The 27,723-nt window shown below is 39.1% G+C and overlaps 1 protein-coding gene and 1 long non-coding RNA gene across 6 annotated transcripts in view; both read left to right on the top strand.

Annotated features, from left to right (window-relative positions):
* The first annotated feature begins 990 nt into the window (after positions 1-990).
* Positions 991-1,887, top strand: LOC124384996. Its single transcript, XR_006925661.1, has 3 exons — positions 991-1,283; positions 1,470-1,534; positions 1,628-1,887. It is a non-coding gene; the product is annotated as an uncharacterized LOC124384996 (long non-coding RNA).
* Positions 1,888-12,119: 10,232 nt separating this feature from the next.
* LOC124384181 (F-actin-uncapping protein LRRC16A-like) overlaps positions 12,120-27,723 on the top strand; it is a 49,827-nt gene continuing 34,223 nt past the window's right edge. For all 5 annotated transcript variants that reach the window (XM_046846829.1, XM_046846830.1, XM_046846828.1 and 2 more), the window contains exons 1-3: positions 12,120-12,523; positions 14,361-14,458; positions 27,076-27,126. In XM_046846829.1, coding sequence (XP_046702785.1) covers positions 12,484-12,523; positions 14,361-14,458; positions 27,076-27,126 — 189 coding nt within the window. In that variant the 5' untranslated portion in view covers positions 12,120-12,483. The remainder of the gene's footprint in view (positions 12,524-14,360; positions 14,459-27,075; positions 27,127-27,723) is intronic.

The raw sequence follows: 27,723 nt of genomic DNA, 5'->3' as shown, positions 1-27,723 counted from the left end.
GCTGGTTGCTAGCTGGTTGAAGAACAGGTAAGAATGTGTGCTCACCTACATTCCACCACGTAGGTTTTGACACCCTAGGTAGCGGGCAGGTGCCACCCACTGTTTTCTGGTAGCATAGCCTAGAGTAGTCAGCTAGTCTGTTGCTGTTTGTTAGTTAGGTTAAGCTTCCACAATACAGCCTAGAGTAGACCTTTTTCCTATGTTCATTTCTTTGGCACTGTTCATGTTCTTTTGCCAGTGTGAGTCTAGTCTTCTTGACTTGTGAAACACTCTTTGAAATTGTTGGTTACCTTACTGCACTTGACCATTAAAACAATAACTACTTTAAACTCTGGTCCTGCTTTTTGTCCAAACAACCTGTAACATCTAAATAGTTATTGTTCCCACACTCCCCTAGGTCTAGCCAAGGTGGGAATGTAACACAGAGAAAGCAATAGTTAGGAAAAGTCTGCCAATCTTTTTTTTATAGGTAAGACTTTTTTATCCAAATGGTACATTTAAAATATGTTAGAAGGACAAATGGTTACTGAATCACAATATTTTCTGTTTTGTGCAAATTCTCCTGATTTGTATTATTGCAAAATATATCTGTTGAATATAATGTGTTGCAATGTATTTCTAAAAATAGTCATGAAAATATGTGGGTAACGGATCAATCAAAACAGAGACACTTGTCATAACTGTGCTGTGGCCTGATTTTGAAAGTGTGTGTAGGCTCCACTCAGAAAATGTTTTTGAAATTTAAAGATCTGGAGCAAAGCAGTAATGTGTGTATAATTATTTAAGAAATGATTTGTACATTTGAGCTTTTTGCAAATGTCTTCTATTAACCTGTATGACATAACAAAACACAGCATAGTGAGATGGTTGGCTGGTGTCATACAAAGTAAAAAGAAAAAAAAATACATATTTAAAAACCTAAAAACTGTGTATACTTTGCATACAGTTTTTAGGTTTTGTAAACATGTCCTTTTTTTTTTTTTTTTTTTTTAAACTTTGACACCAGCCAACCACCTCACTACACTGTGTTTGGTTCTGTATGTGAAAAACCTTCAATTTGAATTTTGATTATAAATGTAGTTAGCATTGTTGCTGTTTCAGGGCTGATGCTGACAGAGAAGATGGCTCTTTAGGGAGACTTGTCAATGATGATGTGAACCCCAACAGCAAAATAAAGAGTGGATGGAAAGCCCCATCTCTGCTTATTTGCACTAAGGGATATAAGTCCTGGGGAAGAGATTACTGATAACTACAGAGATTCTGACTGGCCATGGAGAAGCAAGGTATTTAAAGATTGAACTCAATTTTTAAATGTTATTTGACTCCAAATCCTTTCAAAGCAATATTAAGCATGTTGTACCCCAAAATGTGTAACATTTGTTGAACTCATATGAACGGACAGTTTATTGTTTTAAAAGGTTTTTCGTTTATGTGGGGAAGTGTTACCAGTTTATTTTGAATTTGCACAGGTAACTGCTGAGCTGGAACAACAAAAGTTGTAGCCAGCTGTGCAGCAGGAGATGAAACCGAGAGGGTAAGTGTCTGTGAAATTTGTTTGTAATACTCAAGGGGATGTTTAATTTCTATTAACTTTTTTAACTTTAAACAGCGCCCACATCTCCCGCAGGTTGTTCTGAATGGTGTGCCAGTGAGCAGAAGGCGGTGCCGTGCCGGAACTCATCTGTTCGTGTGTAAAATACCGACTTCGCCCTCACACTGTCGAAGTTACTCTTGAACCGCTTCCTAGAGTCATCCATCTGCAGTTTGAAGTCTTTGAACTCCTTCCTCTTCCCTGGGAAATATTCTGCAATCTTTTAAGTCAGACTCCACCCCAACAATAGATTTAATTAAATCTAGCTCTGCTCCTGGAGCTGGAGCTGAATCCCACCTTAAACAATCCTGCTCACTGTTTGATAGTTTTGTTTAACAAATCAACTGCATCCCTCCATCCATCTTATCCAAGCCTAATTGTATAAAATCCACCACAGCAGGTGAGCTGAGATTAGGGCACGGTGGTGTGGTTTCGCTGTCTCCCCTACCCATGTGTTGGTCTGGGCCTTTGTTCTGTGTTCTGATGGACATTGTCTATCATGAGGCTATGCGGTTGTGACTTGGCCTGGACTACATACATCACACAAATATCACAGTAGACACCCACATACATACACATACATCACAATATACCCACACGCATCACAATACACACAGCATACATACATAACAATATACCCACATGCAACACACCATGCAACACACACAGCATGCATACATAATATACCCACACACACATGACAATACACACATGTATCTCACACACACACACACACACACACACACACACACACACACAGCATACATGCATCACAATACACACTGTTGAAGTTTCTCTTGAACGACTTCCTAGAGTCATCCATCTGCAGTTTGAAGTCTTTGACCTCCTGTACTTAACTCCTTTCTCTTACCTGGGAAATATTCTGCAATCTTTTAAATCAGACTCCACCCCAACAATAGATTGAATTAAATCTAGCTCTGCTCCTGGAGCTGACTCCCACATTAAACAATCCTGCTCGCCGTTTGATAGTTTTGTTTAACAAATCACCTGCATCCCTCCATCCATCTTATCCAAACCTAATTGTATAAAATCCACCACAGCAGGTGAGCTGAGATTAGGGCACGGTGGTGTTTCGCTGTCTCCCCTACCCATGTGTTGGTCTGGGCCTTGGTGTCGTGACAGTCGGAGCCAGGTGGGTTCTGTGTTCTGATGGATGTTGTCCATTAAGCTGTGCGGTTGTGACTTGGCCTGGACTACATACATCACACAAATATCACACACACAAATCAGACACCCACATACATACAAACACACACATCACAATACACACACAGCATATATACATCACAATAGACACAGGGTAAATACATCACAGTACACACACAAATTATATAGACCTGTTTAAAAGATTGCTTTATTTCTTTCTTCAAATACTTGTTTGGCCTACATTTAATGAGTTACATTGTTTTGAAGTATGGAAAGAAGCCATGTTGGTTCATTAGGCCATCATCAAGGTAAACTTTTTATTTCTGTTTTGAAATGGTTTGTCTGCTTTCTGATAAACTGCACATCTATTTGTTAAAGAGACCTGTTTAAAATATTGCTTTTTCGTTGTCTCTTTTTTTTTTCTCCAAATACTTGTTTGGCCTACATTTAAAGAGTTATGATGTTGGGTAAGTGTTTAGGAAGTCGTTGGTTCAGACCCCAATGTTGACACATACTCAACATTTAATTCAAGGCATACTGGACTTGGTGAATCAACTTAATGGAATAAGATTTGCAGAAAAGTATCAATACTTTTCATAAAATAGGATTATCCGGAAGTCTTTACACCACAGGTTGTGGTAAGGTTGGCTTCAATTAGCTGCAGTCCAGACAGAATTACATGGTGTTGAAGCATGGAAAGGAAGCCATGTTAGTTCATTAGGTACAGTGACTATTTGCATAGGGGTGGAGGGGTAGCTTGTTGATTAAGGTGTTTGGTTACTGATCAGGGGTCAGTGGGTTCAAACCATGTTATCGCCATGTATTCTGCATTATACTCAAGTCATACTGGAATTGGTGACTTGTAATTAGATAAGTTTTGCAGTAAGGTATCAATACTTTTCATAAAATAGGATTATCCAGAAGTCTAAACACCACTGGTTGTGGTGAAGTTGGTTCCAATTAGCTGCAGTCCAGACAGAATTGCATGGTGTTGAAGTATGGAAAGGAAGCCATGTTGGTTCATTAGGTACTGTGACTGTTACCTCAGGGTTGGTGGGTTATATTAGTGGTTAAGGTGTTTGCTTACTAATCAGCAGGATAGGGGTTCAAACACTGGTACTGCCATGTTCTCTACATTTTACTCAAGTCATACTGGAATTGGTCACTTTTAACTTGTAATGGAGTAAGAATTGCAGTAAGGTACCTACTTATCACACATGTAGAATTATCAGGAAGTCTTTACACCACACATTGTGGTGAAATTGGTTCCAATTAGCCGCAGTCCAGACAGAATATTATGGCGTTGAACGATGGAAAGTAAACCATGTTGGTTCATTAGGTACAGTGACTGCTTGCTCAGGTGTGGAGTGGTAGCTCAGTAGTTATGGTGATAAGCTACTAATCAGAAGATTGTGGGTTCAAGCGCAGCTAACGCCATGTCCGCTGCATTTTATTCAATTCATACTGGAATTAGCTACCTTATAATTTGTAATGGAGTAAGTTTTGCAGTAAGTTATTGAAAGAAAAAAATATTTTTCCAAGTAGGAACGTCAGGGAGTCTTTACTCCACAGATTGTGTTGGAGTTGGTTCCAATTACCCTCAGTGCTGCCTTTTCTGATCGGGGAAGAAACTCTAGGAGTTTGTCGCCGAATGTGTGTCAGTTTCTTGGGGGAAAATTGGTTCTTTTTTCTGCTGAAATTGGAATGCCCTTTTCATGTATTAGAGAGGTGCATTGAACAGTTGGTAGAGTACTTGGTCTATTTCCACAGAGGGATCAGTTGAGATCTTGAGATCTTATTGGAAAAACACACAAACGTGTGTTCTTGACACTTCAGTAATCAAAGACTTGGTAAAGGACCTTTTAAGCAAGCCCATTAAGCGCATCTCTTGGACCAGATGGGCTTTTTAGGTCTTCTTACAAGAAGAAAGAGTATTGCAAAGACAACTTCAACATTGTGGAACCTGTTGAGTTTATTCTATCTGCTAAAGAAAATCAGAGTTTTCAGTATGTTTCTATTCTTAATGTTCTGTCTCATTTAATGAATGAGAAGAAAAGTTCTCAAAGCTTTCAGACCTCTGAACATCAGTGTCGGTGCCACGAGCGGGACCTGGGGGGGTGTGGCCCAGCCACTTGAATCACTGTGCCCTCTAACTTCTCAAAATAATAACTACTTAATAATTTTTAAAAAATGTTTTACAAATTGATTTTATTTTACCATGAATACTGGTTAAAGAATGAAGAGTATTAGTTAAAAAAAAAGTTACTAACCCATAATGCAGTGCTAACATAGTAAGCCAATTACATACATGCTGCCACGATGTCAGTAACGTAAATCAGTAGGCTAAATGGTCAGTGAAATCGTTATTCTAAAGTTTGTCTTAAACATTTACCAAAACACTGTTTTTAAGAAAAATCTTTAACAATGGATATAAGAAAATGGTTCACCACCTCAACAGAGAAAACTGTTTATCGGCTCAGTTCAAGCATGAACTGTTCTGATCTATGCTGTTGAGAATGTCGACGCCCCAGTGATAGGACTCAGTTGTAAAGTCACGAAAGAAACATAAAATTACTGCAGTTTACTGTGTGTTCGGAAATGTACCCACACCACGCCGCTCTGAGTTGTCATCCATTTATTTGGCACTGCTTTACAAAACAGAAGACATCAAACAGCATGGATATTCAGTTGTACAAGATCCCATTTTAAATTATCTTGGGTTATTCGAGCTGCATATTCAGTCTGTACTACAGGAACGAACATTCATTTGGTTTTGATGTCCCTTGACAGAAAAACTTTTTCATTTTCTATCTGGATATTCACCAGATCTTCTGCACGATGTGCTGGAAGGGATTGTTCTTATAGAACTGGCCTTATGCTTGGATGTTTTCATCAAAAAGGAACGACAGTGAGTGAAATAAATGTTGCCATCCAACAGTTTTCATTTAAATGGACATACAAGATTAACAGTCCAAAGTCAGTACTTCTGTCATTTGGTACTCAAAAGAGTATTGGGGGAAATGCTCATGAAAACTAGGCCCTGCTCAGATTTCTTCCATTTCTTATAGGTCAAAAAATTCCAGTTGACGAACCTGTGTGGTTAATTCTTATGGACCTTAAAGAAATTTTAGAATTGATAGTTGCACCAGTTCTTTCACAGGAGTCCATTTCTTACCTTGACATCAAAATATCTGAGCACAAACACAAATTGGTTGGTGTTTTTTCAACGCAGAAATTGCTCCCCAAGCATAATTTCTTGGAGCATTATTCAGAACTGATAGAGGCTTTTGGTCCTTTGGTGGCTTTGTGGACCATGTGCTTCGAGGCAAAGCACAGTTTTTTAAACATGTTGAACAGCACACCAAATCCTTAGAAACATCTTGCTGTTCCTTGCAGCAAAACATTAGTTCTTGGCTTTTCATTCCCATGATTTTGAGTCTTTGAATCCGGCTCTTTCTGGGTCACGTGTCCAATTTTCAGCTGGATTTGCCACATAATGCTGTACAGGAAGCAGTTTGTAGCAAATTCCCAAATGAAGCATCAGTTCTGTTGGCAAACACTGTATCCTCTTATGGAACAAAATACCGTGTAGGTATGGTTCTGCCTTATGGTTCCACTGGCGGACTCCCTGATTTTATACAAATACACCATATGATGGTTGTGAAAAACACAGTTGAGTTTATAGTAAAAACACGCAAATCCTGGTACAATGAGCACTTTAGGTCTTTTGATCTGGATGCCCCTGGTCATATTCAAGTACTTCTTCAGCAGGACCTGAGTGGTGATGTGCTATTAGCCACATACGTGGTTAAGGGAAAGTGTATGGTTACTTTAAAACTTTTCATTTCTATACAATTCTAGGTAAGCACTTTAGAGGAAGTATTTAATTGGTCATTATAAATGTATTTATCTTTTTACTAAACATTGCAGACTTTTAGTAAACACTGAGAACATGGCTTAATTCAAATACGTGTCTGTTCTATTAATTAATAGTTAATCTGTCTTTCTTTTTTAAAAAGGAGATGGCTCAGTTGGCACAATTACGGGTGATCCTTGATGAGCATTTCATTCACAAGCTTCAGCTGCCTTCAGTAATTGAGAGTTGGTGTCAATTGTTAGAGACACATTTAAAATACAAGAAAGCTTTACTCTACATTACAAAGACTATGATTTTGGAGTGTTATTTTCTTTAACCTCAACAGATGCACTTCAAAATAAAGGAACTATCAAAGTAGTGCAAGTTGAGCAAGTGTTTGAGTTAAATTTAACAACTGACAGCTTAGAGAGTGTTAACCCTCAAAGTTTAAATGCTTTGTCAACTGCATCTTCATCATTTGGCTCATCGGATGTTGCAGTGCTGCTTTCTTCTCCAGAGAGCCAGGGCCAAAGAACAGAGCAATAGCCATCACATTTTGCAATTCCAGAGTTTCCTTATGGCACTGAGCTGAGTCTAAAATCTGCCAATGACATTTAGAAGGGATGGTACTCTTCTGGACAATCCATGTATAAAATCTGATATTTTGGTGAAATCAGCTGAAAAAATTAAACAAATATAATTTTAGATTTTTATTATGACCAAACAAAACCTTTTTGGAGAGGTTTTCCATGCGATTTGCGATGCCCGTGGTGCCTTTTCTGATTAGGGAAGAATCACACAGCACACAGAATGGTGTATATGTTTTTCTTTAATTTTATGCAGATAACAGACAAGTATATATATACACACAAAGAAAAAAATGGAAAAAGAGTTTGAAGTTATCATCATCTACAGTGCATAATATCATCCAAAGATTCAGAGAATCTGGAGCAATCTCTGTGCATAAGGGCCAAGCGAAAAAACCATACTGGATGCAGGTGATCTTCGGGCCCTTAGACGGCACTGGATCACATTCAGGAATGCTACTGTAATGGAAATCACAACATGGGCTCAGGAATACTTCCAGAAAACATTGTTGATGAACACAATCACTCAGTTCAGAAGCCTGCATCTCTGATGGTATGGGGTTGCATGGGTGCGTGTGGCATGGGCAGCTTACACATCTGGAAAGGCACCATTATTGCTGGAAGGTATATAAAAATTCTAGAACAACATATGCTCCCATCCAGACGTCGTCTCTTCAGGGAAGTCCTTGCATTTTCCAACATAACAGTGCCAGACCACATCAATTACAACATCATGGCTGCGTAGAAGAAGGATCCGCGAACTGAAATGGCCAGCCTGCAGTCCAGATCTTTCACCCATAGAAAACATTTGGCACATCATAAAGAGGAAGATGTGACAAAGAAGACCTAAGACAGTTGAGCAACTAGAAGCCTGTATTAGACAAGAATGGGACAAGATTCCTATACATAAACTTGAGCAGCTTGTCTCCTCAGTTCCCAGATGGTTACAGACTGTTAAAAATAGAAGAGTGGATGCTGCACACAGTAGTAAACATGGCTTTGTCCCAACTTTTTTGAGATGTGTTGATGCCATGAATTTAAAATCAACTTATTTTTACCTTAAAATGATACATTTTAGTTTAAACATTTGATGTCATCTATGTTATATTCTGAATAAAATATTGAAATTTGAAACTTCCACATCATTGCATTCTGTTTTTATTCACAATTTGTACAGTGTCCCAACTTTTTTGGAATCGGGTTTGTACATAGAAGCTTAACGTTTAAATTGACACAACTTGTAATTAATTGTCAAATATTATTGGTCTTAAATATTTTTTTAAATATTAAAGTTGAGTAAACTCAAACATTTGAGTTTATGGCACAAATATTTTCTTGCTAGTTTTTACTTAAAACCTACAAAATTTGAATTAACTTAAGAAGTATTATGCAAAAATGGTGCATATATATTTTAGGTAAACTCAACACATAATTTTTTACAGTGTATCACCCCCTCAGGGCACTATGAGTATCGAGTAATGCCGTATGGACTGTCCATTTCTCCAGCAGTATTCCAGATGTTTATGAATGAGGTGTTCCGACCGTTCCTCCTTTGGTTCATCATCGTTCTACATCAATGACATCCTCATCTACTCCCGAGACCTAATGGAACATCGAAGTCATGTCACCCAGGTCCTAGGACGATTACGGGAGCACCGCCTCTACTAAAAGCTGGAGAAGTGTGAGTTCCACCAGTCCAAGGTACAATTCCTGGGGTACGACATCAGTTCTTTGGGGATACAAAGACCCCCAGGGAACCAGGGACCAGTGAAAGGTTAAGGCAGTTCTGGACTGGCCTCGCCCAGGTTTTACAAAGGAGCTCCTATGCTTCCTAGGGTTGTCCAATTTCTTTCAACGGTTCATCTGTAACTTCAGCTTGGTCACCGCCCCGCTCACTTCACTCCTGAGGCGAAAAACCAAAACCATTGGGTGGAACCAGGAGTCCAAGAAAGCCTTACTTGAGCTTAAAAGGAGGTTCAGTACCACCCCTCTTCTACGCCACCCGGATCCCCAGCTCCCATTTATAGTGGCGGTGGATCCCTCCACAGGCACAGGAGCCGGTTTATCCCAACATACAGGTAACTGTCAAGGTTCGAAGAATGGGAAAGACGATGCCCTGTCCAGAATTTATGGCCCCGGCGACCCTACGGACACCGATTCATTCCACCTAACTTTGTTCTTTATTAATTCATCTTCAGTGTAATGATTCCTTTTAATCACCAAGCTTTATCAATTTCATTGATTTCATTTATTTATCATTTTCATACTATTCTACTGTTCTCAATTTTACTGTACTCTACTTTATGTTACTCTACTGTACTCTATGCTACTGTACTATATGGTACTGTACTCTGTTTTACTTTACTGTACTCTATTCTACTTTACTGTACTGTACTTCACTGCATTGTGCTCTACTGTGATCTACTAGACTGTACTGCACTCTACTTGACTGTACCACATTGCACTGTACTGTATTATGCTATAAATACTATTCTATACCGTACTCTACTCAAATGCACTATACTTTACTTTTCTGTAATGCACTCTCATCTACTTTAATATGCGGTATTTTACTCTACTGTACTCAACAATTATGTGCTTTGCTGTATTTTACTGTACCCTCCTTGACTAAATCAACTGCACCATACTCTACTCTCTTTACATTGGCTATTTTTGTACCACAGTATGTTTAATTTTTATTCATTCAACTTTTGTTTCTGTTTTATTCCTAAGTTTTTTATTATTTGTGAATCAATGACGATGGTATGGGGTTGTTGTTTTTTTCCTATACTAGTACACAACTTTGAATAGATTTATCAAACTTTTTGTGAGCTTTTATGGAATTAATTAGAGTTTCTCTGTATGCAAAATTAACAGTTTGTTTGATAACCTTTCCTAACTGGAAAGAGGTACAGAAGCATCCGGGCCCTCACATCCAGACTGTGTAACAGTCCCCCTTCAGGAACTCGAGCTACGTCGCAACGATTTGGGAATGCTTCCACGTTGTCCACACTCTAAATCACGCGTGCAATCTGTCCAAGGAAAGGCGCGGCATCACCGGCGGTTGCGAGTCCAAGGTCGAGGAGCTCATGGGGGTTGTGACTCATGCAGTCGCCAAGCTGGATCAAGCACTCACTGTCAAGCAGTTCCAGGAACTGCTCGGGTTAATGTCAGCAGCGTTCAACGTGATTCCACCTGGCCTCCTGCACATGAGACCCCTTCAGTGGTGGCTCAGGACCTGAGGGTTCTAACGGAAGAGCAAGCCCCTCCATACTATCAAGGTCACGTGGGGAGCCCTACGTGGCTTAGATGTTTGAAGAGATAATAGGTTCCTATCTCAGGGCCCCGTCTTGTGAGTTCCCAGTCTGCTTATGATGTAATGCTTATGATGGATCCCTTACGGGGTGGGGAGCATTTATGAGTGGCCGCTCCACCCAAAGTCTATGGGAAGGGCCCCCATCTACTGTGGCACATCAATTTCCTAGAGATGCTGGCTGTGCTCCTAGCATTAAAGCATTTTATTCTGGACCTCGTAGATCACCATGTGTTGATCCGTCCAAACAACATTTCATACATCAACCATCAGGGGGGTCGGCGCCCACGATCCCTGTACAGTCTGGCATGTCAGATCCTTCTGTAGGCCCAAGGGAAGCTGCTCTCAGTGTACATTGCAGGCCGCCTGAACAAAGCAGCAGACACCCTGTCGAGACAGTGGTTAAGACCTGGGGAATGGCGGCTCCATCCCCATGCGGTGAAGTGGATTTGGGAGAAATTCGGCAAGGTTGTATGGCAAGAGATGGTGCCTGTTCAATGTGTGGTGCGAGCAGCACCGATTGGATCCAGTTAACTGCTCAGTTGGTTCAGTGCTGGAAATCCATTAAGAACAGTTAGCCAAAGGTTTGGCTCCGTTCCCCCTTAAAATCTCCCACCTTTTCAGCATATCATGTCCTCCATACCATGCAGGACGAGTCCATGGAGGAAGTCGGAACAACTGCTCATCTGCTACAGCCCTCAGAGGAGAAGCCTCTCTGTGAACAAGCAGATATTGAGCAGGTGGATTATCGATGCTATTGCATACTCCTATGAGTCCTCTGGTGGCCTGCTCTGTTAAGGGTCAGAGCACACTCGACCCGGAGTATGGCAGCCTCTAAGGCTTGGTCCTCTGGAGTGTCACTGTAGCCCTGGCTTCACTCCATGTGCTTTTTATAGCTTCCTGGTTGTGACATCACCTGTTTGTGATGGTGATGGCGTGCATTCAATTAAACAGATTACACATGTGATTCAGAGCATGGACAACACAGACACATTCCAAAAGTGTTGCAACGCAGTGTCTCACTCCCTCAGGGAACTGGGGTCACATACGTAACCTAGAGATGTGTCTTTCCACAAGCCATTAGACTCCTCAACATGAAGGAACTGACTGATGCAGATACACAATTAACAACAACAACAAAAAAAACAGTTTGCACAAAACTGCTGTTTGCACACTTTAGTTGAATCAAAAGTTTACATGCAACCAAATGTATTTACATGTACAATATTTGTTTTTAATTTGTATATGGATAATCCATTTTGCACAACCTTCTATACTATACTGGTCGGCGCTACTGTGTTACTGTTTTTCCTTGTCTCATGTTATCCTTTATATATATATATATATATATATATATATATATATATATATATATATATATATATATATATATATATATATGTGTGTGTGTGTGTGTGTGTGTGTGTGTGTACGAGTGCGTATATGTGTGTATGTGTGTGTGCGAGTGCGTGTGTGTGTGTGTGTGTGTGTGTGTGTTTCTGCGTTCCTCCAGCAGCTGTCGCCGTTTTTACATTTTTCTCCCAATATTTCAATCTGATATGTAAATAAAGCGGAAGTAGGGGGCGGAGTCTGGGCTCGGGGCGTTTCAAGCGCTTCCGGTAGGTCCTTCTCTCTCCGGAGGGTTCAGTGACGGAGATTCAGCAGATCACCGGGAGAAAGAAATAATAATAATAAGAATAGTAAGAATAAGAAGAAGTATGATTAGGATGAAGGTTGAAAATGATGTCTTCCCGATCTGAGCGGAGAGTGCGGTGCCGTGAGGAGAGGAGCGCTTAACGGTGGCGCGCAGTGTGTGCGCGCCCCCGCCCCTGATTAAGGCTTTATTCCAGCAGCAGCAGTGTTGATGACTACTCTCCTCCTCTGGACCTGCACTGTGTGTGTGGAATGTGTGTGTTGTATGTGTGTGTAGTGTATGTAGTGTGTGTGTGTGGATAATCTGGCAGTGAGGATGAGTGAGGAGGCGAGCAATGTACCGAGAGAGCTGCTCGGTGAGGACAACTTCTCTTACACACACACACACACACACACACACACACACACACACACACACACACAGTGTATATATACAAAGTAATTAATGTGTGTGTGTGTGTGTGTGTGTGTGTGTGTGTGAGAGAGAGAGAGAGAGAGAGAGATATTATGGCTATATTCATATTTAGAGGATACATGAAAATAATAAGCAGCAGAATGAGTAAAGAATATATGATGATGGTGATGATTGATGATGATGATGATGATGATTGGTATTATTGTTATTAATATAGGAAATGTTGTCATTATTATGATGTTTTGATATGAGGCTGTCATGTGCATCTTCACTTTATTTCCTAACAGTGTTTGTGATAAATATTGACTCTGCATATAAAGTGTTCTGAAGCAAGCTAGAATGTTTTCAGGGTGAGTGTGTGTGTGTGTGTGTGTGTGTGTGTGTGTGTGTGTGTGTGTCTTCAGTTTAACGTGTAAGAGAAAGTGAACGAATTGTTTCAGTGGACAAACACGAGCAGATGAGGACAGAGCATTATTGTTCTCCCTATACAGAGGGCTGTGATACTGTCTCTCTCTCTCTCTCTGTGTGTGTGTGTGTGTGTGTGTGTGTGTGTGTGTGTCTGTGTGTCTGTCTGTGTCCACATACTGGCTTTGTTGACTGACAGGAATCTTTGGGTCAAAATGGGTGGAGCATAATGCAGTCACCTCAGCCAATCAGAAACATGATCACATTACAGTATTGTGTTTGTTTCTTTGTACTCTGTGTTGAGTTAAAAAAAGTGGGGGGCAAAAGAAAGCTATCAATGATGTCACATGATTAATATTTTAATTAAACTTAAAGTAAGACACACCCCATTTTTAATGCAGCAATATCAGGATTAAAATGTTGATTGATGTCATAATTGTTGATCATGGCTTGTAGCTAGATTGTTTTGGAATGCTCTGCCCAGGTTATCTGTGTGTACACACACACACACACACACACACACACACACACACACACACCTAACATGCTTGAGGCTGCAGCTTCTTTAAACCAATACTGCTTTAATGAGGTTAAATCAGCTCTGAAGCATGACAGCAGACGTGACCCAGTTTTCTTGCATTAGAGGTGTGGAGAATCAAACTGAGATCCAGAATGAAAAGAGAAGATGGATGGATGGATGGATATAGAATCTGTTTTTTTTTTTTTTTTTTTGAGACACACCAAAAAAAAGACAGCAAAAAAATATTTCTTTCTTCATTCTCATGTTTCTTCCTTTCCTTCTTATTAATCATAATTCATTCCTTAACCCGCTTTTTTTAATTTTAACATCTTAATATCCTCATTCTTCTCTTTCCATTCTATTCATTCTCTATTTTCTAAAATATATTATTCATTCCTGCTGTTTTTGCTTTTTGTTTCCATTATTTTTATAATTTATTATGATTATGACCATTATGATTACTCTCTCTCTCTCTCTCTCTCTCTCTCTCTCTCTCTCTGTGTGTGTGAGTCTGTGTGTGTGTGTGTGTGTGTGTGTGTGTATACATATATATATATATATATATATATATATATATATATATATAAATATAAATGAGAGTCTCCTTAGGTTTTACTTTTCTTCCTCTTATTCTAATTCTCATGTTTGAGATTTTCTGTAAGGCTATGGCTGTACAGCATGATGAGGAAATGGGAGATGGTCATAGCGGTTAGCAATACTAAATGCTGATATACCAACTGGAAATTGTGAACTTTACATTAAACTGATACTGAGCTTCAGAAAACTGATCACACTGCAAATCCTTTTGTTTGTAACTGAAACCGTTCTTATAATTTTTCTGGTCGTGTTTCAGAGAGTGTTCGGGATGCAGTGGGGAGAAAAATCAAGCTGGTTCTTAAGAAGAAAGTCAAACTGGAGGTCAAAGGTGATAAAGTGGAGAACAGAGTGCTGGTGAGTAGCTGCTCCAGGACGTGAGCGCATGCGCACACACACACACACACACACACACACACACACACACACACACACACACACACACACACAGCTCTTGTTTCTAAACCTATTCTCAAGATTGATTTTTGCTTTACGCCTATGTCTCTGCACATTCACTCCCTAACATCCTCCATGAAGTCGAGTCAGACCTCCATCAGAGAGTGACGGCGTATACTCAGGCTAAACGCTTTCGCATTAACACGTTTAACTCGTCTCTGAGGTGAAACCTGGAGGCAGGTCACCTGATTCAAAGCGTCAAGCCTGTAGGCAGTCTCTCAGTGCAGAGTGCTGAGTGTGTTCTGGTGGTGATGTTAGGGGAGAGATGAAGAACCTTGAGGCTCTTTAGTGCTATTAATAGAGATGGAGCTCCGACATGTCCACACTGTGGTTTAGCTTCACTTAGAGCAGCGTTCTTCCAACCACAACCCCACACTTCCAATCCCAATCCAAACAGTGCAGGGATGAAGCGCATGTTTTTATAGAGTGAGCCAATATGTTGAAGTAGAAGGTTAGACTTTTGAGATAATAAATCAAAATAGAGATGTCAGGACAGTGTTCAGGTAATAACTTGGATTATTGGGCTAGTCTGAGTTTTAACTCAACAATATAAATAATTAGTTTAGTATTTTAAGATTCCTTCAGAAATTTGAAAGAAAAATTGATAGGATATTGTAATAATCATTTAGGAATTTAAGATAGAAAGAAAGGATTGTGAAAGGTAAAAATGAATTCAGAAAAGAGTATGGGTTATAAGCATTCAGAATCCCAGTTAGTATGAATTATGTCAGAATTATAGTTACCGTATTTTTCAGACTATAAGCCGCTACTTTTTTCCCACGTTTTGAACCCCGCGGCATAAACAACGAAGCGGCTTATTTATGAATTTTTCCTGGGTTTTTCCCGGTTTTACAAACTTCAAGCCAAAAAACTGAACCCCATAACATTAGACCAATGAAATATCCGAACGGAAACGAAAAAACGCACCTCACCTGTGTTCTGAGCTGCACGGCATCGGGAGAAAAAACGTTTTTTTTAAACGCACGACGATGCCAAAAGATAAACTCCTGAGAGAAATAGTTGTGAAAGGAAGGAGGAAGACAGTGAACAATGACTTACTTGTTTGGCTACTGTTTAGATACAAGCTGTTGTAACACGTTGAGTCTGGGTGATGGGAGAGCTCATTAACTCAGTTACAACAGAAATCATATAAGCACAGACAGGTTTACAAAACTCGTGCTTTTTTATTTTTCTTGGCAACAGCGTTATGGGTTAGTCAAAGAAACTTAGAAATGAGCATCAAAAAAAAAATAAGGACATAATCCTCGGTCTCCACACATGCAGTAATACCGGGGGAATGCAGTGGCACACTATTCCTAAAATACCGCTATGCTCCTAAAGGAAGCGCAACATATTTCACATGTTACACCGTGTGTAACGTGTCTTTCGTTAAATCCTGTGTAAAGTTCATTATAGACAGGTGCGGCTTATTTATGTTAAAAATATAAATATTTGTAAAATTCAGTGGGTGCGCTTTATAGTCCGGAAATTACGGTAATATATAGAAATTAATAATGTTGAGATGGTTGTTAGCTAGTCAGCATTTAAAAACAAAAAATGTTGGTCATGTATAGAGCTGTGAGGTGTTAAGGTTTTATTTGCTCTAGACACTAAAGCATGTCATTTCTTTTACGTGTGCATCTGGGGCACTTTTAACGTCTTCTATTCAAGTTTTCCTCTTTCGGATTATAATTGCTGCTGTATTCAACACGCATTCCCTTTTATATTTATTGACTCTAATTCTGAAAAGAGGTGTGTGTGTGTGTGTGTGTGTGTGTGTGTGTGTGTGTGTGTGTGTGTGTGTGTCTGTCAGAGAGAGAAAAATACAATGCTGGAATGTCCCTTGAGTTTTCCCAGAATTTCACGATGCCTCTTCAGCTGTGAAAATAAAACACTGACTCGGGCATTTCCCTCTTACTGAGCTAACAAACACACAACTGTCAGCTCAGGGTGTAAAGTTCTGACACAAACATGACCAGGAGAGCTTTTATTTCATCTTCATGACTTAGTCTGAGGAAAGTTCAGGAAATGTAAGTTTTCATAAAAAATGTGCACTGTCAGCAGGAAATCTGAGCTTTAGTCGGGGTGAAATGAAGTGAGGTGTTGTTTTGGTGAGATGTGATATTTTATTGTATAAAAAAGCACCTGTAGATCTTAATGGTTTATCCCAAGCCTCAGATGCATAGTGAAACCTGGAACAGGATGAGACTGGGGTTTTCTGTTGCTCCTATTTGTTTATTTATTTGTATGTTTAAAAATATATATTTATTCATCTTACCAGCAGTTGCCCAAAATTAATTTATTTGTATGTACACACATTTGTTTTTTGTTTTTTTTTAATTTGATTTGGTTCTGGCTAATCGCTGGACTTTCCCCGGATTCCGTGCTCTCGCATATTCCTAATCCCAGAGTAATTTTGGACATGGGGAGTAAACAGTTTATTTTTCCAATAGATTTATATTTACACTACACACTCTCATTACTTTGTATCACAAGCAGACCAGAGCAGTGTTTTTTTATATAAAGTAATTTTATCCAATCTTTTAAAGTAATTTAAATGTAAATTTTATTGAAAATATTCTATTGTAGAACATTACAAAATGTATTCCAGACGTTTTAGACTCCTACTCATTCTTATGGTAGGTAATTGTTTTTGTTTGACTAAAACATTTAACGTGCGAAAGGAATAAAAACAACAGCCTCAATAATATTGCTTTTGTGCTGTTGGCATAATCAGAAATATAAGCTACATCTGTCCATTCAAAGATGGTTTGATCATTTGTCTTCATTAAGAGCTTTATCCTGGCGATGGTGAATCTGGAGAGGATATCGCGGGAATACTGTTTATAAAACAGTATTCCCGTTCTTTGTGTGTGCATGCATGTGTGTGCTGCCACTCAACTCAGACAAGGTTGAAATTAGAGCTTTAAAATGATATAAAATTTTATAACCAATGAATAATTTTGGAATGTAAATTATCGCAACAAAAAAATAAATAAATCCACATATACACTTTTAATTTGGTCTGGGATTTGTACATAATCAACCAAGCATGCATCCAAAATAAAAAGTCACTAGATAAAGATTTGTTTTGATCAGAAGGTTACAGGTTCTAATCCAGATATGCTGATATGTGTAGCTCTTGCAGGATGTTTCTCTGCTACACGTATTTGTCCCAAATCTCTGTAAAGTTTCACATGTTTTTTTCAACCTTGTGTGTGTTTAGGTTCTTTTCAGGGTTCCTTCCACCTCCTAAACACATGCTAGTTTGATTAACATTTCTGAGAATGGCCTTTTGATATGATGGTTTATGATGGAATTGCTGGTCCATTATTGCTTGTGATGGTTTTCCTGGGATAGTCTTTTGCAAAAACCTTGTCTAGCAGTTCGGAATTAGCTATTGGGAATGTGGAAACAGGTGGTGAGTACCGCTTTTTGGAAATAAACGTTTTTATTGTGTTCATGAAGAGACTTAAGATTGTTCACTGGCTGAATGGCGTATATTTCATGAGAACATGTAATACATTCCTATACATTTCCATGTGACACTCAGTGATTAGTGTTTTTAATGCAGAGGCTCTGTTCCTGCTTTTTTGAGATAAGAAAAAATTCTCATTGTTAAACTTTCTGCTTGTTGAATTATAAGCTTTTGGCTTGATAAATAAAATGTGAGTTCCTCCTCGTTTATAAATAAAAAGTGGTTACTTCTCCCAGAATAGACTTTCTGGGGAAGTATTTAGAAGGTGTATGAGATCTGGAAGTCAGGGTTATTTAAATCTGATCAATAGAATGGAGGGTGGAATTTCAGAGTGTAGAGGGAAACTGTAGTGAGTGTGTGTGTGTGTGTGTGTGTGTGTGTGTTCGTGTGTGTGTTCTTGTTTATTGTAAACACCTCCTCTGATTAGCCTACTGGCTATTTATAACATTCCAGTGGAAAATATTTAGTTGAGCATGTCTTGAAAGTTCTGAAAGGAGAAAGACTTGCTAGCACAGTGGAATTGTTAGCATTGCATCAAATGTGTGTCATGGGGAGTGTGTCTTCTGCTAAATTTCACATGCGAGTGAGCAAGCCTCTTGGCTTGATTTTAGAGGACTAGGATATTGAGGCAAGTCTGCAATTCAGGGTCCTAATGCCCAGCCAAGACATGTTTATTGCTTTTGAATAAATTATCTGTATAGTGCAATAGTTATTAAAATGATGGTTCCAGGATGTGTCGTGGTGGAGGAAAGTGTGTGTGTGTGTGTGTGTGTGTGTGTGTGTGTGTGAGAGAGAGAGAGAGAGAGAGAGAGAGAGAGAGAGATTAGCTTTAAACATGGACATCTGTACATGATTGCTCTCAGGAACAGTGAATGTCAAAGCATAATTAAATTGTCAGCACTTTCACTATCACCTAGACTGCAGCGCACACACACACACACACACACACACACACACACACACACACAGACTTGATCCATACTCCCATTACCATTCACCTGTAACAAGTCCTTAAGGGAATTAAATGCCATCGTAATCCCCTCTTCTCTCTGAAGGTGTGCTCAAGCACCAGTGGAACGATAAACTTCTAATCCTCTCTGTATGTATTTGTAAACACATGTAGTCTGCAGTCAAGTTAAATCGACTTCCTGCTGCCGTTGAATTGATTCACTTTCTTTCCACAATTGCCTTTTTCCTGTGCCAAATATATCTTTTTCTATATTTGCAGATGAAATTATTTTTCACCATGATCAAAATGCATCCCTTTCTCGCTATGATTTAATTGAATCCCTATCTCACAGCACGTTATTCTGTAAATTGGTCAATATTTTAAAGTAGATGGTTAGAATTTTGAGATGAATCAAAATAGAGATGTCAGAAATAAGACAGTGTTCAGGTTATAACTTGGAATATTGAATTTTGAAAGGTTATTCATTCAGAAATGTGAGATAATATTGTAATAATCATTCAGGATTGTGAGATAGGACATGTCTTTGAGATAACAAGTCAGCATTTTAAGATAGTAAGTAAGGAATGTGAACGGTGAAAATGAACTCGAACTTGCATGAGTCTGGGTTAAAATAAGTCAGAATCAGTTAGTAAGAATTAGGTCAGAATTATGGCAGAAATTGCAATAATCTTACAGCAAATGCTTCAAATGACTTTTCTCATTTGGTATAATACGTAACCTCACTAAGAGACTTACAGCCACTGAATTGGGACTGCTGTGTTCTCATCTGGCTAAAGAACACCACAGAGTGGAGAGCACCCCCAGGTTTTATTTAAACAGCCTGACAACCAGAATAGAATCACCACTAATCTGTGTTCTTTTCATTTTTTCCTTAAGCTCTTTACACATTTTTTTTTTTTATCGGAAAGCTTATAAACTTCTCTGCAGTGGGGAATTCCACATGTATCTAATCTGTTCCTGGGGAAGTGTTTAGAAGGTGTGTGAGATCTCTGATAGAACTGTGTTTTCTGGGCGTCCCTTGCTGTCTGGGGGTTTATATACAGCTTTTAGTGTAATTCAGCATAACGAGAGTGGAAATGGTGGCATTTCAGTGACCAGAACAGTGTGTGTGTTTGTTTGAGATCTCTGGGTAAACATTATTATAAAGAGCCACGCCTCCATACATTAAGATTCTTTGGGATTGGTTTAAAGGTCTCAGGCTTTTGCTGCTGTACCAGTTATATTCCTGAAGACAGAATCTCACCATGGGGATGTGGTGGAAATTTTCAAATCCTTTTGTGATGCACAAATGTTGAAGTTTTATTATTATCTTTGGATCCAATAAATCGACATAAGTGATGTAAAATCCTATAGCTATCATTTTTTTAGTACACTTTTGACTGAAGTTTACACAACACGTCTCCTCGTCCTTTTGCGTCAGCTTCAAGAGCAGAAACCCAGTAGTGACTCACATCCATGTTGGCTGTATACCCACATTATTAACATGATCTTTATAATACAGGCAATACAGTACTGTTTCCATCAGGGTGTTCCTGAGAGGAGGTCTTTGTGTTTGTTGAGGCTTCAATTCGAATCTGTCTTAAGAGTCGCATTCACTCTATAAATGGTCTTTGGTGAGTGGTATTGTTAATTTTGTTTTTTCTCAGTCCTGTTGAATTATGGATTCTAGTTTATACTTTGTACTCTATATGGACAAAAGTGTTGGGACATCTGAATTTTCCTCCCATATGTGGTTCTTCCTCCAAACTGAGTTGGAAGCATAGATTTCTCCTTCACTTGATCTCGGAGACCCAAACCTGTTCCAGCATGACAATGTCTGTGCACAAAGCCAGCTCTATGAAGATGTGTTTTAGACAGGCTGGAGTGAAAGCTCTTGAGGGGCCGGCTTTAAAGCTCAATCATATTGAACACCTCTGGGATGAATCAGATCACTGACTGCACTCCAGGCTTCTGCACCATACATCAGTACCTGACTTTACTAGAAACCTTGTGGCTGAATGATCACCATCTTCACAAGCCAACTCTAAAATCTATTGCAACATCTTCCCAGGAGAGTGGAGGATATTATAACCGTAAATGGGAACTAAATATGGAATGAACTGTTCATTAAGCATATACGAAACCTATGACCCTGTGTGTCCACAAACATTTTACTATTTATATTGTATGTTATTGTATGTCATTGTTTCTGCAATAATGGCTCATTCACAGGACAGTACCTTTATGGAAGGAGTCTCCACTGTTGATGCTTCAAATTTGACTTTTACAAACACTGCGTTTTTTTTCCAGTCGTCTTCAGTACAGTTGAGACTAGTTCAGTTGATGTGTTTTTTTAACAGTGTATTTTTTGGAAAACTGTAGTATAAAAGGATGCATTTATTATTTTACCTGATCAACACTGTACATGCTTTGCTTATTACATACTTTACGTTTGAAATGACCGTCATGCATTTGATCTTTTACGGTGACTGATATCCTGATATGCCACAGAAACTGGGAGTTAACCACCTTTCTTTGAATCATTCTTATTCGAATCCCGCCTTGTTCCCACTCTGTGTTGAGTGTTGTGTGTCTGGGACAAGACAGGTTGAGCAGCTCTTCTTGCCTACAGGGAGACACCTGCCCTTGTGCACTACTGCCAGGAGAATCCTGCCAACATGGAGGCAATAAAAAAAAAAAACCCTTTTTCTGTCAACTGCAACATTTTATTCACTTTGTTCAAATTCAAATTTATTTCTATTGCGCTTTTCACAATGGACATTGTCTCAAAGCAGCTTTACAGAACTGAAGATTTAAAGTGAATTATGTGTATTTATCGCTGATGACTAATCCAGAGGCGACTGTGGCGAGGAAAAACTCCCTTAGATCGTAGAGAAGGAAGAAACCTTGAGAGGAACCAGACTCAAACAAGGAACCCATCCTCATTTGAGTGATATCAAGAGTGCGATTATAAATCTTAAAACAATACAAAACGCCAGAGAGAGAGAGAGAGAGAGAGAGAGAGAGAGAGAGAGAGAGAGAGAACTACTACCATAAATACCAGAGTGTGTGATTATGAGTAATGCCCTTTCTACAGTCTTATACAGTCAGATGATGATGTGGAACCAGGAGCTACTGAGCAACTCATAAAATAGCTCAACTTTGTGTATCACTTGTTTAGCCATTTGTATAATCTATGGGGAAAAAAACAATATATCTCATAAGCTTTAATGCTAGCAAGGGACATTTTTCCAATAGAAATCATGGCACACTTCAGCTCAGTTGAATTTGTCAGTTAGTGGACTCTTAGCTCATGAAAGCTCCATTCCACTAACTGACACATTTAACTGCGCTGACTGATTACAGGCATTACATGGTTACATTGAAAATGTATAAAGAGGTGTGAAGGAAATGTATTAAACCTCCCATAGGGTCTGTCAGATTTTGTGACTATAAAAAGTCCAGGTTTAAAGACCCAGCAATTTCTTTTGTTTTGATGATTGTTAAGCCGGTGATTCAGATATATTAGCTCAACAGAGTTTAAAAAAAAAAAAAAAAGGAACTTTTTTTTAATCTTAAGTCATAGACATGTGACCATCAGACCTCCTGAAAGACTAATTTTCTGTTAAAACACTGAGATCACATTAGTTCAATTTGCTATTGAGTCTTTTTCCTGTTGCCTCTCAGTATAAGATGTTTGCTATGGTTTTGTCCTGTTTTGAAGGACCGTTTGTATTCTTGGCTTTAACAAAACTTGGCATATAACCGGTGTTCGTCTAGACAATGTAATCTCCCAGCAGGCTCACACACACACACAGGCCCCTGAGTAGACTTTGTGTTTTCATTCCCCAGCTGTGTAATGAGATTTATCTTTCCTGCATGCTGTCTGATTAGCACTCGCTCTCATAGAACTATCACTTGGTTAACCTGAGGCTGTTTGAAACAAAGCTGACTGATCAAGAAACATCTAAGACCATCAAACACTACTCTGTATCAGCATGTTGAGCACCAAAGAGTCAACAAATACGTGGAGGAACTTCCTGGTAGAGATCCAATTCTTCTCTTTTTTTTGACTAGCATGGACAGTTAGCAAAGTAGCGATTTGCTCCAAACTGTGTCTGATTCCATCTTCTTCCAGTTTGTCTTTCTGGATCCGAACTTTAACAAAGAGACCTCTATATCAAAGACCAGCTCTATTGCTTGTTCAAAGAGCTGTATTATCTCTGAGGTGAGGCAATGAGGTAAGGTAAGGCAGGCACCTACGTAATCTCCTCCCACAAAGGAACGGCAAGGGAATAACCTGGACCCTTTCGGAGTATGAAACAATAAAGTCTTTCAGGAGGTGCAATCTGAGTACGATGAAAAGACACCTGAAACAGCACCTGGCAGGTCAAGCCACGCAGTGAAGCATTCCATACTAACTTAACCTTCAGCAACATGTTTTTCTCTAAGAAGAACCCTTAGCTAATCGATGAAACATTTCAAAAGCCTGGAATCCTTGTTCAGAATCTTTAAACCTGAAAGTTTCATCTTCAGACTGGAATGATTTATACATTCATAAGATCACAGAAAGGAACATGCTTGCAGCCTGCGTGTGCTTTACCTCCTCATGCACTCAGTGTAAATTAGCTGTCTTCCAGCAAGCAGCTATAAATCAGACTAAAGGGAAAATGATGAAAGCTGCACTAATGGCAGTTTTTGTGTTTTTTTTTTTTATTGTACTGAAGAGCCACAGAACAGAACCTCACTAGAGGACAGGGCAGCTGTCTCCTGCATCAGGGGAACTTGGGACATGGCTAGATCTCTGCAGAAGTATAAGTGTACATCTCTCTGTCTCTCTCTTTCTTTTTTTTTTCTTTTTTTTTCTTTTTATAAAATATAATTTTATATATATTTTTTTTTAAATCAAGTGGGCATTTTATTTCAAATTGTTCTAAAAATTTAAACAGTTGATGATCACAAATGACCCCAAACCATACCAAACTGTACAGAGAGAGAGAGAGAGAGAGAGAGAGAGAGAGAATCACTATATATATATATATATATATATATATATATATTGCAAAATAATTTGCTCGACTGCCTTCACTTGCAAATAAACTTGAATAACATTCTATTCTTAATGCAGAGAATATTAGCTTGCAACAATAACAGAGTGTAGTTTAGTTTAGTCACATCGCTAGTTAAAACAACAGAGGAGCTTCTGAATTTTAAGCTAGCCCTATTTTGTTTCGGTTGCATGGCCGTAGTAGAGGGCCTGTACTTGTTTTTGCCTGTATTTCATTATTTATAATGATTTTATAATTTTAAAAATTACTTTTGTGAGTTTTAGTGTTCATCTGGCTTTAAGGCTATTAGCAAAATATTTATTCAGAATGCTACACAGCTAAAGGTTGATCTTTTAAAGGATAATCAAAAGTTCTTGAACATTCATAAAGGTCTGTCACAGGTGAATTTGAGAATTTTAGTTAAAAATAGCTTTTATATTTGGTTTATTTGCAACTTATCACGACCAGACATTCAGCGTATAATGGATCTCTCAAGAAACACATGATATGAAGCAGTTTATCAGACAGGAAAACCAGCCTGTAGAATGAATTTGTGCTTTTTATTTTTCAGTCACGTCTGTAGTGTGGTAAACACAGCCCAGAGCGTGTTTTACGGTGCATTACATCATGTAAGAGACTTCATGAGAGTGCTTGGGGATAAGAATCATGTACCATCTGCTTTATAGTGTTTGCTTATGATGAAGAGGAATTAATGATCGAGAGAGTGACTGGGAGAATGATTGCTCCTCCCTGTGCTGGGAAAAACGGCTTACTAAAGAAATGATCTGGTTTAAACTAAAACATCTGTCACATCACATTTAAATCTAAATCTGAAAAAACAAAAAACACAACTATGAAGTATGTGAAAAATGCATGGTCTGGTTAAAACTGCAGATTTTAATTAGACATGAGCTGCAATGTCATTTGTCACAGTAATTTTTGGTGCCTTCATACCGTAAATCTAACATTCATCAACAGAGTCATTAAACAAGGTTAAACGAATATTCCTGGATGAAAACACAAAGAAGGAAGCTTTGGAAGTGGGGCAATTGGATGGGGTAATGGAAGTCATGGCAAACAGTAACATAAATGACATTTGGACTAATTACAAATCGAGGCAAAGAGTAACAAAAATGACTCTGGTCAGATTTTCCTTGAGTGAATGGAGTTTTGTGGTTTTTATGCCCTCATGATGAAAGAGTGAGATTAACAGATAACTCTGTGGTGAAATGATTATGATGATGCGGGTTTAAAGGCACTTCGTCTGACAGTATTGGAGGGTTAATTTTCCTTCCTGGGTTCTTCATGTACGGAATTAGTCATTCCATGCATCTGTATCTGTGTCTGCTCAGCAGTGTTTTTGGTGAAAGTAGGTTAATGTTTAGACCTCTAAGGAATTCAGACAACCTGCGCCATGTCTGATACAAGACGAAGTACTAGAGATCAGGTTCTCCTCCTGTGCTGTTTATTGGCTGTTTGTGGGATTGTGGATCATGTGCACTCCTTGTGTCAGCTTTCGGTTTTTGTTCCAAATTAACGGTCCAACTGGTTCTAGAGAGAGCTGGATATATTGGAATCAGTGCCAGATTTTGCCAAAATGGCCAGACTGAACAGCGTGACGAGTCATGCTTCAGTGACTTTCCCTGACTCTCACTGTGAGCATTCAGCCATGTGTCCATGTGACTAAATAATCTGCTGTTGCTGGTTACACATAAGGACTGAGGTGAAGTACCACAAACGGCTCAGGCTTGCCATGTTTAAGTAATTGAATAGACTCTGATTTATTCATTTACTCACTAGCACACTGTTCTAAAGCATTTATACAGATTTGCCTCAGTGAATTGTTACAGCACTGGTTTGTGTCGACTGTTGAGCTGGGAGGATTTTGGGGTGAAGCCAAAACCTCGCCACGGTATTAATGCCAAGAGCAAAAGTACCATATCCATGTAAGGGGGTGTAACCATGGCAACGCTGGTTTAGTAGGGGCCAGGATGGGGGTTTGACTGTAAGGTGGGAAAACATATACACACAGACACACGCACACAGTTTTTTTTTTTTGTGTGTGTGTTTGTCCTGCCTTATTGAATCTATAAATGATTTGATGAAAGCATTGGGGTGGAGCCTAAAGACACTCCTCTAGTCATAACTCAAACATATCTCTCAGCTTTTTGACTTATGGGCAAATGAAACACATAACCACATTCACTGCTTTGTGACAATGTCTGTTGTACTGTCTCACTTGACACATACAGTATATATCTTTATCCTGCTTATCTCTCTCCTCTCACACACTTCCCTCTTTCATCTCGCAGCCGTGTTTTTATTGGTGATGAATTTATCACTTCCTTTTTGGGAAATGACTACGCATGCTGAGTTAATGCTGTGTGTGTGTGTGTGTGTGTGTGTGTGTGTGTGTGTGTGTGTGTGTGTGTGTGTGTAAGAGAGATAGAGAGGGAGACAGAAAGAGAGAAAAATATATTTCTGTATCCATGCTGATTTCATGAAAATTTCTTCTTCCTTTGTTTTGCCACATCAAAAGAATCTCTCCATCATTTATTTATTCAACTGTCTCACTGTCTCTTTTACTCTGCTTCATGAAGCTATTTTATCATTTGGGCTGTCTCTCTTCCTATCTCCATCTGTCTCTTTTCTGTCTCACTTAATGGTTCTCTCTCTCTCTCTCTCTCTCTCTCTCTCTCTCTCTCTCTCTCACACACACACACACACACACACACACACACACACACACACACACATTCTCCCGCAGGTCTCTTAGTCTAAATTTGGAATGGTCTGTCTCAGCTGGATGTCCTCGTTTGAGCAGGGTGCTTAATAAAACTATTTTTGGGTGAAATAAAAAAAAATGAAAAGAAAAGCATAGCAAGACAGTTGTGAGATGTATATGTATATCAACTAATAAATAAATGTAAATAAATAAAGCAAAATGGCATATTACACACTGTGTGCGTGTGTGTGGGTGTGTGTGAGAAAGATTAAGTCATAATGTGTGCACTAATGTGTTTGTGGATTTTGTCCTTCACAGGCTCTGGGATCGTTCCGTGGATATCTTCTCACCGCTCGCATTCCCGCCAAGGTAACACACACACACACACACACATTCACACTTTTCTTTAAATTAAATACTTAGACACTGTGAGAGCTTTCCTTGCCCTCTGACTGTCACACATGAACACCTTCACCATCACTTGGAGTCTGATTTAGCAAAAGGAAAGGTCACAAGGTCACCTCACAGTGTGCCTAAGGGGTGGGTGGGTGTGTGTGTGTGTGTGTGTGTGTGTGTGTGTGCACCCGGAAACACACAAAACTCTCCAAATATTGATTTCATTTTCCTTTAATTAGAATCCACCTTCAGGCACCATCTTTCCTCTTTTCTTTCTCTCATTCTCTCTCTCTCTCTCTCTCTTTCTCTCTCTCTCTGTCTATATGTCTGTCAGTCTGTGTCTCTCTGTTAGTCATCGACTATTTATTCAACGTCCAAGCATGCATGCTTGTGCTTGTGTTTGTTAGATCGTGTTCTCAAAGTGTACTCATTACAGTTCTCCCAATGAATCATTTACAGCTAATTTCCTTTCCTTGTTTCTTCTGTTAGTCATCCACACACACACACACACACACACACACACACAGGCAATGCAAGCAGTGTGTGAGTGTATTTCTTTTGGTGTACTCA

This window comes from Silurus meridionalis, chromosome 4 (assembly GCF_014805685.1).
Source record: "Silurus meridionalis isolate SWU-2019-XX chromosome 4, ASM1480568v1, whole genome shotgun sequence".
NCBI classification, from domain to species: Eukaryota; Metazoa; Chordata; class Actinopteri; order Siluriformes; family Siluridae; genus Silurus; species Silurus meridionalis.
This window is presented reverse-complemented; position numbering and strand designations above follow the sequence as displayed.